The 11,200-nt window shown below is 32.8% G+C and overlaps 1 protein-coding gene across 1 annotated transcript; it reads right to left on the bottom strand.

The window, feature by feature from the left end:
- Positions 1-7,504: 7,504 nt before the first annotated feature.
- LOC128219263 (DNA polymerase III subunit epsilon-like) lies at positions 7,505-10,434 on the bottom strand. The gene is made up of 2 exons (XM_052927076.1): positions 10,173-10,434; positions 7,505-8,458 (listed from the first exon to the last, which is right to left on the bottom strand). Exons 1-2 carry the CDS (start codon positions 10,432-10,434, stop codon positions 7,911-7,913), a joined length of 810 nt encoding a protein of 269 aa, XP_052783036.1. The 3' UTR covers positions 7,505-7,910.
- Positions 10,435-11,200: the final 766 nt, after the last annotated feature.

Here is an 11,200-nt window from a genome sequence, read left to right on the forward strand (position 1 = left end):
CGGTGCCCTTACTTGTTTCCGATTTCAATATTCAGTAGACAACCGTTGGAATCCAGATTGGGGAACTCATCAGTCATTGTTCTTCGTGAACGGTCCAGTGTCTCTCTCATTAGCATATAATGCAATGATGTCTGGTGAACGAACTATAATCATGCTTTTTATTTGTATAATTTGCCTAGTATGTTAAATTAAAGTCTTAAGCATCAATATGTACATGAATGGAATGATACCATCTCCAGTCAAAACAAAATGGTCAATAATAAAATGCTTTAGACTAAGTAAGTTTTAAGTACGAATCATATTTACACTGTGTTACTTATGATAAATATAGAATAAGTACATGTAAACTATGTAGTCAAAGTATATGAGAATATGTAGACTACTTTTCACTATGTTCTCCAATACATAATGGCATACGTCAAAAATATAGAATAAGTTCAACTTGGCCTAACCTAAAGGTAGCACGCCCGTAATAAAAAAACTCCACTTTAAACTCTTCAATTTTAATGCTTTAAACCTAGTATGTTATTAAGCAGAAGACTACAAATCTTATGAGGGTTTCAAGGTAGAGGTTCGGATCCATCCAGAAGCACAGACATTTTTGTTCTTTGTTTTCATTAGCCTTTATTTTATACAGAAGTTTGAATTGTTTTTGTATTAAAAAAGTAATTAAATTCATTTCTACACATAAACTCTAGCTCTTTTGAAGATTTCATTACTTTCAGGCCCTGCTGAAATAGGTGGTTGGGAATTTCAAACTCTATTTTTTAAATGATAAGGTAAAACATTTAGATTTTTTGGCAAAATGTTCCCAAAAAGTTAAAGTTAATTACTAATAAAGAACAAGTCATGAATATTTCTAGAATTAGTTGATTTTTCTTTAAAACGTCCATGTTCAAGTTTGTATGCGGTCAAAACCGTATATCAAAATTGTCATACCATATTATTATTACCAAAATGTTGAGAAATAAATGAAATAAGGGATTTTTCTATTCTCTCGGGTGATGTTGTTTTTATAAAAAAATCTGAAATCGGGGGTAGGGTAATTCAAGTTTAGATAAATTGTTATTTGAAGGTAAAAATCTATTAAGTTTTGATTTTGAATCCAGGAAATGACACATATTTTGATATTATCAAGCCGATCATAGTTTGAAATGATGCCCATTACGGTCGTACTACCTTAAATGGTTCACATCGGCAATGTGAAATTGTTATGTTTACACGCTAAATATAATGTCTACATAATTAGTGGAAGCATTTAAACTAAAAGAAAAAATAAGATAATATTTTAGATGATTCTTAAACAGCACTGTTTTTGATATATAAAAATATAAGATGATTTATTCATACTGTATTATAATAGCTGTGAACTGCGTTCTCTAGAATATATGTTTCTGTATGTATGATATGCCTATATGAATTAATGTCATGTGTTTTTGCTACAGTGTAAATGGCCAAAGCAAGTATGTCGACAAACCAAAAAATTTTGAATATGGGTGACCACACGTGTATATAATTCATACAGAATACGTAAGACCTTCTCATCACCTTATAAGAGCAACAAAATTCATTCTTCCATCCAGTATTCATTTACGTTTTGAGTCCGGCTCAAACTTAAAACAAATGTTGTATTGTAAAAAAAATACAATTAGTCTGATTGGAAAACATATACTCAAAAAGTATGAGCCCAGTAGTTTTATTCCAATATATATGTTCACCTCCTATGCAACTCTCATGGGCCACATAAATACCTTTAACAGGAAAATAATCCCTGTAGCAAACCAAGGCGTGTGTTTAATTTTATCTTAACTTTAAACATGATCTTTTAGATAATTGAATGTTTCAATGTAAGATGTAATCAGCAATATATTTCAGTGACAACAGCTTTATATATCAGTGGCATAGCAAGGGGAACAATATTTACTTTTTGAGTTCAGGAGGTGTACTGGATTGCGTTAAAAAATATGTTTAAGAAGGATATACAATTATTGTTAACTGAAGATTCTTGGGAACACGCGCTGATAAGAAAGAGGGCTTTACTTTCGAAACATTGTAAATATCAAATTGAAAGCATATAAATCATAAATTTATAACGATTTCACTTAAGTCACGTTCGTGATTGAAGACAATGGCATACCGATATGGATGTATTGTTTTAAGTAGTTCAATGCATTTTGTAAAAGTGTAGTTCTTTGGAGAGTGTAGTTCAACGCGATTAACGAAAAGGTTGTTCTAACAATGCGAATAAAGAAAAAACTACGGTTTGGCTTTTGCTATCGCATCAGTGTTGTCGTCATGAAACTAAGCGTTTATTATATATATACGTATTTGTTTATGAAACATTGCAACACATTTTTTTGAAAATACTTCAACTCTTAGCTTTACTCAAGTAGCCAACAGTTGCCCTGATTATGCGAATATCACAAAGAAAACAGCACACAATAATTGTTTATATGATATAACACCTCATTATAATAATTAAACCAGTGTGCATTTCCACAGTAAACTTCGTTATAAGAACTAATAGTTACTATGAAATGAGCATTTTTTTACTGGTCAAAGATTTAAACTCTTTATTTAGAACAGCCGATGATTTGCGACCAAAAGTTTTTAAATGAAAGTACAAAACATGCATGTATTGTTCATTTAGTCGATATCATGTCGCTGTGAAGACATTAGTATAAAGTATAAGTTTTTTTTTCATTTTGAATTATCACTTAACTATTATTGTATGTTATTGATTTTATCATTGTCAATGATGTTTTAGAGATTAATAGTTTAGTTTATTCTTATGCAATTTAATGTACAAAAAGCCCTCATTGACAAAACTGTAGAACATATTGTTTGTTTCGGTTATCATTACTGGCTTTTTGCAAGTACATTGTCATTCTCTTGTGTTTGCAAGCTGTTACCGATCCGTTGAGGTGTGGCGATGCCCCAATCCATCTGTCAAACATGCGACGGAACAGTAAGATCTTTTCACACCTTGGACAGACAATCGATTCCATGCACTGTGAGTAAATAAAAAAATTGCTACTGTGTATCTGTTTTGCGAGAACAAAACCTGCTGTCCTCTTATGTTTACATACAGTTTATATGACGCATATAGCTACTTCATGTTGACGTTTTGAATAGTTGGACGTTGTTTACATTTACTTTCGTACCTATTAATGTTTAATTATGCAGTTTAAAAACATAAAAACATCATCTAAAATAGTATGTTTATTTAACGAAAACGATATCCTAATAAACACTAAGCATCAGGTCGTTCTTGTGCTTTAGTCAGCTCGAATAACATGTATCTGAGTAGAAGCTATTTCTTGTCGTTTCAGATTAGCACATTAAAACAACATTCCATTCGAGTTCTATTCGATCTGACTCTGGGTTTCAAAAATAAATTTAAGACGATATCGAACAATACATCAAATGAAAGTGAGATTTATTGGTCAGACAATACTTACTGACAATTCACCAACACCTTTCCGATTTTCATGATAATCGCGAATACCCTGGGATTCTATTAGATTTAAGATTCAGACAAATTATTAAGTGACGTAAATATATAAATGTGTCTTGCAACATAGTGTTACTGATAGTCGGACTCATAACAAAAGTTTCATCAATATATTTATATTACAGAACAAGAACACTTATTTTCTTTGTTTTCAAAAGGGCAATACATATTGCAATCAAACGTTTTCTGAAGATAATATTTCGAACGCTTTCGTTTGTCTTACAAATACATACAAATTTTACTCATTTTCTAAATCACTAGATCCACGTAAAAGAACCATGTTATAATCTTTTCTTGCCGTGTCGGCCAGTTTCAATAAGTAACGGGTGTGAAGATTGCCTTAACCTTGTAAAGGAAGTGCGATATGTTTTCAGATCTCTGTTATAAGTGTTTGGATTGGCGTGGTTTTATCATATGGTTATTTATTGCCGTTCCAATAACATGGGTCCCCTTATGGTAGTACTTGGAGGTTACGTATAAGTTCCATTATTATTTGTTTTATTCTTAAGTTTCCTTAAGTTAATGCATACGTTGATAGAATTTACCATTTACGTTTCTAACCTTATTCGAGATTGTTTGGATAAGAGTGAGGTTGTTGGGATAAGAGTGCACACGAACAAGTCTACACCCAAAGTAATTTGATTTTAATTTAATGTTAAAGAACTACAACACATTTTTTTTAGTAAAAACAATGAAACAAGTATACAAACTCGACGTGGTACAGCAATTCATAGGAGTGTCCATTCTTATTATCTTTTTTGAGTTACATAAAATAATTCTACAATAGTTCTTGATAAAAAGACATGGCTTTTAATCACACGGGTAAATTATGTGTACTGTTTCTTGTCACTGCGCTCTCCGTAAATACCTTTGGGTCGAAACTTGTTTACACTCAAACAACGGCTGTGCTCTCTACATTCATTACAAACAATTAACTTTATTTTCAGAAATTGAAAAGACAGCCGTTACTTCCGATATAAATCATTCATTTTGGACTCAACACAAACGAATGAATATTGCTTGGAAGAACGAAACCATAGCAATGGGGCAAATTTAACACATATGGTCCATGAGACTAGGGGTAAATTAATACATATGGTCCGTGTGTTTTAATCCAAAAAAAGTGTAATGTATATGGAAAGTATGAAATATATTTACATACGATTATTTGAACGCACATATCATGGGAATGTTTCATTTCAAGCAACAGTATCTCTTGAAATCTGCTGTCAATAATAAGTAAAAATGTTTAAAGAAGTTGATGAAAATATAAAAATATGAAAAGTAAAAGCTGTTGAAATGCGCTAGATCTATTCTTACTTAATAAACTTTCGCATACTATAATTATATAATAAATGGACTGCTTTAGTTGAGTTCCAATTTAGGAATCAAAGCTTAGGTGGAGTACACAAACAATGTATTCAAATGTTTAATTTATAAGCAGGTCAAAATAATATATCAACTTAATTTTATCAAAATATATATTGACGAATGTTATGTTTATAATGCTAATGTTTCAAATATAATTAAATGAATTCAAAATTAATATACTGATCTCAAATTTCCATTAACAAGTTAAAAAGATGGGAAACAAACGTGTGTTCGGTATATTCTCGCTTTCCCTTGAGAATGTTCAATCAGTCGAGATTTGCTAATGTGATAATATTGTGTATTGCCAATTTCAATTTACTTGGGGCAATAGTGAACCCAATTAATAGGTCGTGATACTCATTAAAGGAGATGGCAATGTCTTATTATTTTTATGAGGCATTTATTTTTAGGGTAGTATTTGTATCGTTTTTTTTAGTGTTGAGGAGTTGAGCAATATTCACGAAGGAATATATTTTAATTTTGTGTTGTTTAGTGTTTTTTAACCTGTTTAACCTGCACTTATTGTATGAAATGCTTATGCTCGATAAAGGGCCACAGGAACTTGAGCAACAGGGAAGTTTTGATGGTTCTATATTTGATTGGGTGAAAGCTAATGACTGTTGCGCTCTCTGATATGTTTTTCGTGTGAAATATTTCAGCCCCAAATGAGTGGTTTATTGACCGTTAAGTTAACTTGAGTATGTGATATTGGAAGAAATTTATCTGTGAAGCAAGAATGTGAGCAAAACGAATCAACATTTTTACTGCAAACATGCTTGCCTTGAAATATCGCAAAATTGGTCATTGTAAGTTCGATATTTTTGGTGAATTAAACAACGGAAATACAGACTGCCGTACATTTTATTACAATGTATCCTTGACTTAGGTCATGTTGTTCACGAATAAATAAAAATCAGCAAGCAGTACCCTTTTTAATTTTACAAAAAAAATATGGAGTCTCGCCAATGGCTAGAAAAAATGAATAGCTTAATTGTGGTTCAGATATATTAATATAGTTCAGGTTACATGTGTGAATAAGGTGTTCTATTTTTGTTCGTTTTTGTGCGTGACGTTTAATGCTTTGTATGCGGTCATTTAAATGAATAGATATATGTTAAGTTTAAACTTCTTTATTTTACAACGATTGCTCAACAAGTTATTGCAACATTATATTAATGACTCTTGTTGGCACGATGTTACCCGAGAGTGTGGTCTTTTTGTTGTGGGGGGAAGCCAGATTACCCGGAGAAAACCAATTTGTCTGGCTTGGTGCCAATAAACCAAACTCACAAACGGATAATGGTTAAAACAAGTGTTCAACTCCCAAATGTATATCTTCATGGTATCATTTAAGAGCATTTCATTCTCGGTGTTAAAACTACAATTAATGTCAAAAACAAGTCTCAATTTTGCCGACACTCTTGTTTTTATTGGCCTCTCGGATGAGCGGCGTTAAAGCGTATGCATAAAAGTTGGAAAGGAAACAGTTGAAATAAATCTACGTACAGTAAGGGTATAGACAGTAATTGTATATGGATACCCTGTGACTCTTCAAATATTTTTACTCCAGACTTTTTAATTAAACCAATCACTAAAGAAACTGCGAGCGTTGATAAAGTAAATGAACTAAATATGTAAATTGTCCTTTTTTGGCGAGTTACTCCAAACTCACAACCCTAACTTCGCTTGCAAGATTTGAGTGTCGATATTTATGTACACCGAGAACGAAGGTTCTAAATTATTAACATCGTCTAAATCAATCATTTTTAAACTTCCATTCAACATCAGAAAATGATCTTCTTTATTAAACTTGCCACTAAATTTATTATCTAGTGTATGATTGTTCTAAATCGTAAAATTTCCAATAGCAACAAGAGATATATTCAAGAGTTTGGAAAAGTGATCATGTAAAATTTTAAATTTCTCTTAACGAATAAATCGAAGTATAATGATATGAGTCTCCGTTTAAAAGGGAATCTATTGACAGCAATGGCAAATGCACGACTGGTCCTACCCTTATAACCGACACCCAGTATGCATTTGTTTTTAAACTAACTGTGCCATATTCAACTACAAAATAAATCATAATACATTGGACGAGTGAACAAAACAATTTTGAATGAAATTATATATGAACTCTACCAGTAACGATATTTCAATACTAACGCTTGCAAGACTATAAGGGAGAAAACATCAGACAAGTGCAATAGAAAATTGCATTGTTGCATATTGGTCATCAAAACAACAATGGAAATTTTAGGATCAATACAGAAGCCTAGATTTAACAACGATCCTATTCAATAAAATCATTTTTATCAAAAAAGACACATAGCGCGTAACAAGACAAGACACATTTCACGGTTGTCCAACCGTCATCATTGGTAAACATTGTGGTAACCGCACAGTCAGTGAAAACAAGTAGTTTTTATTGGGTGTTTAAACTATTCAAACGTTTTTTTAAGATAGAAAACACTTTGCTTAAGAATGGTAATCTAATAAAAACTGTAAACTCGCATGGACTGTATGCAGTGACTTCTACGCATTGTTCTGTTTCGACATACTGAAATTAAGTGTTAAACTTCAGAGAATAAATAAATAACAACAAAAATTATAAAAATATCTAGGTTTATTTATTAAAAAGCTCCAATAGCACTTATATGCATTATAAAAATATAGGTCTTGAATATATAATGGCTCGAATAGCACTAATACACATAATCAAGCTTTAGACATACAAAACATAATGGCTCCAGTAGTACTTACACACATTATCAAACTATAGGTTTACAATATATATTGGCTCTAATAGCATACATACACATTATCAAAATATAGGTACAGAATATATAAAGGCTCTAATACATCACAAAAACAAAGCAAAATTGATAAAAACACACACCTAAAGCCATGCATCAACAACAGGTACAAATACACACTCCCGAACTACGATTCCATTCGCAACATACAATTCGCAATATAAAATACTACTAATAATGTCCAAAGACCTTTTAAAACAGACCATTGTTTAAATATCCGAAAAATTAAAACTGTATTTCAGGATTTCTTTCCGATATAGATCGACATGACTGAGGAGTTTGCTTAGCGCTTCTACATCATCACTGGCATCGTGCTCATTATACTTAGTTCCAAGCAAGGACAGCACAAGGTCAGCTAGCTTATGCGACTGTCCCGGATACATCTTTCGGAAAATTGGAAGGGAATCTACCAATGTACAAACACATTTATAGAGTCTGTCCTTCATACCGATACTCTCGATGGCGGATTTCACAACACGAAAATCAAATCCTCGACCGTAATGGGCTACCAAAGACACATTAGGAAACTGTTCCAACCATTCACATAGTTCACCAATGGCTACTCTGATACCGACTGCTTCCACCTTTTTACCTTTTACTAACATTGTATTGGCATTTGTCATAACAATGCCAGTTATTCTCTCGGCATCATTTGTTAAACGCTTTTTCGGTTTTACATACTTGCAAAACCTTGAACCGCTCAATTTTTCCATGGCCGCTATTTGTGTTATGTGTGGCATATTGTCTCCATTTTCAACTGAAACGAGATAGTTTGGGATATTATTTCAGACAAACCGAAGCATTTATATAAGAAAATGAACAGTTTTGAGCAAAGACACAAAAGCAAACTGTTCCAATCACGACCTCATTTAACCAATGGTTACTCTTATCCCAGCTGTGTCCATTCCTTTATTCCATACCCATTCAAACCAAGAGTCCAATTGATGCCTTCGGGTCAACTCTGGTGAAAACAAAACATTCAAGATGCCGTTTAAGCTGGCCGAAACTGGTTTCAAATGTAAAATAGCACGTAAGATATATGTATCTCTCATGACTTTATCATATCAACTTCTCCATTTGCTTTGATTATTTGTCAAAAATATCTTTATGGTATTGTTTTGAATATAAAATATTTCGTTAACATTTACGCAGCGTTTTGACAAGATCAACAGCAAACTGGCGTCTTAGACGACCGCTAAAATGTACCATAACTCGTGATTTCTTTCAAAACTGTAATGACTTTGAAATTGGTTCAGAAACCTCCTTTGTGCTTTTGCTTATATTGTACAAGAACATATTTTGATTTTTCGACCGTTTCAAAATCAAATGGCGTGAAAGATGTTCCCCCAACTAAAACTGAATAATGTTTAAGATTTCTAACTGATTGAAAGCATTTAATGATTCAGAAAGGATAAATGGAAAGATAAAAGCCACAAATGCGCAAAAGATGGTGTCTATATATTTTTTGTTGTATTGTGGACATCACTACTTTCATGTAAATTGTTACTCCTGTTCGTACAGGAAATTGAAATTGCCATTGAAATAATGGCATTCCCCACAAAATTGAATATGAAATATACACCACAACTAAGTAAAATAGCAAAAAATACAGACAATTGGTTCCTCGTATATTGATCACTTAAGTATGGTTATCGCTGTCCCAATTTTGCCTCAATCGGCCCCGTTTTTAGTAAAAAATACAGACAATTGGTTCCTCGTATATTGATCATTTAAGTATGGTTATCGCTGTCCCAATTTTGCCTCAATCGGCCCCGTTTTTAGTATTTATAAAAATATTTTGTTAGTTTAAATCATATCAGTGGTCTAAAAGAACACTGCAAGATTCCACCCGATGCTGTCACGTAAGTGCTCAGGACTTGAAGCTTTTCACTAATATATTTTAAATACAGGACCAGTAGAGGACGGATCGTTACCACATACTTGTTAAATACAAACAATATCACTATATTAACTTCTGACAAAAGTAGCATGGTCAATGCGAACATTTTAAAGAAATTCATTTCTGGCAGTTTTATGATGGACGCTACTTTGGAAGTTGTGTTGTCCATAATACTGTTTCAATACTTTAAATGCAATTGTGTTTTTAATACAATATTATAAGACAAATTCTGGCAAAGCATCTACGCATATGGAAACGTTCATACTAAAATAAATATTTGTGTACCTTTGTCTCCCATCTTGGACGACATTTTCAATATTAATTATCTGTTATTTATTTTTTGGTATTAGATAACACATTTTCTTCCGTTTAAAACTAACAATTTTAGCCGACTAAATGTCAAGGCTCATACACATAGTTCGCGAATACTGAAAATTTGTACCAAGTAGCGGACATCTTTTACCAAAGTTCTTGTATGGAAGGCTACCAAAATATGGAAACACATTTTCTATATACCGTCATGCATGGTTTGCCTAAAAACGATCTAACAAAATATACACGTAATACTGACTCAATCCTGTAGTTTCTAAATCGAAGGTTAGGATAGTTGGATTATCATCCCCTGGCCGTGTCCGTTTTCGGTGCATCTTTTTCCTTCGCTTTGGCTGGACTTCTTCGCAAGTGTCGTCCGTTTTAGGTTTTTCCTTTTCCTCTGTTTTAGTTGGACTATCACTCCCTAACCGCTTTCGTTTTTGGTCTGTCCTTTTCCTCTGTTTTGGTTGGGCTATCCCCTTAGCCTTGTCTGTATTACTACAATTATCAACCAAATACATCAGTCATCATATTGTATTGAATGGTTGTCGGTGGTGAACCCATGGCCGCCAGAGATCATACAAATGCCTCTGATAACAGGGAAATACTCAGCCAACAGCTCATTGTGTCTATGAAAACAAGTACAGAAAACAAGAAAACAAAAGGAGTATTGCTGCCTAGGCGCGTGTGGCCTCTACATATGAACATATACAAAACTGATCTTGTTTAAAGAAGAAAAAAACTTTGTGTTTGATATCAAACTATAAAGAAGTACTTACGGTTTTCTTAATATAAACATAAATCAAGTAACAAAGTTACAGTCAAACTCAGAATAATCCGGTCGGAAATAAAGTCGGGAATTCCCAATTTTAAACTTTTGCTTATAGCACGCAGCTCTCTGTACATATTCCGCATTGCTATTGTACGCAAACCACTGAATGTCTTGTTGATGCATACGTATCAATCTCTTGAACGAGTAGTTTTCTTTTCTAAATATATTATCAAAACTAATGTAGGAACCTTTTAAGCCAGAAGATCTGGGCCTGAGATAAAACAACTATTACTGGTATGTTTCTAAAATCAAGGTTTCATATCCAATGGGTTTAAAATTGTCAAAGGAACAAAGCAAGGGGGAAATACTTTTCTCAATGCTACCATCTCTGTATACACTAAGTCCAAAGCATGCCCAACTAATGATGGTGCTAACGATGATGATTTGTAACAGTTATTTACAATCCAAAGCGTTTATTTTTATTAACCAATTGTTTAAAATGTTAATTTCAATTT

The sequence above is a fragment of the Mya arenaria genome, chromosome 15 (assembly GCF_026914265.1).
Source record: "Mya arenaria isolate MELC-2E11 chromosome 15, ASM2691426v1".
NCBI classification, from domain to species: domain Eukaryota; kingdom Metazoa; phylum Mollusca; class Bivalvia; order Myida; family Myidae; genus Mya; species Mya arenaria.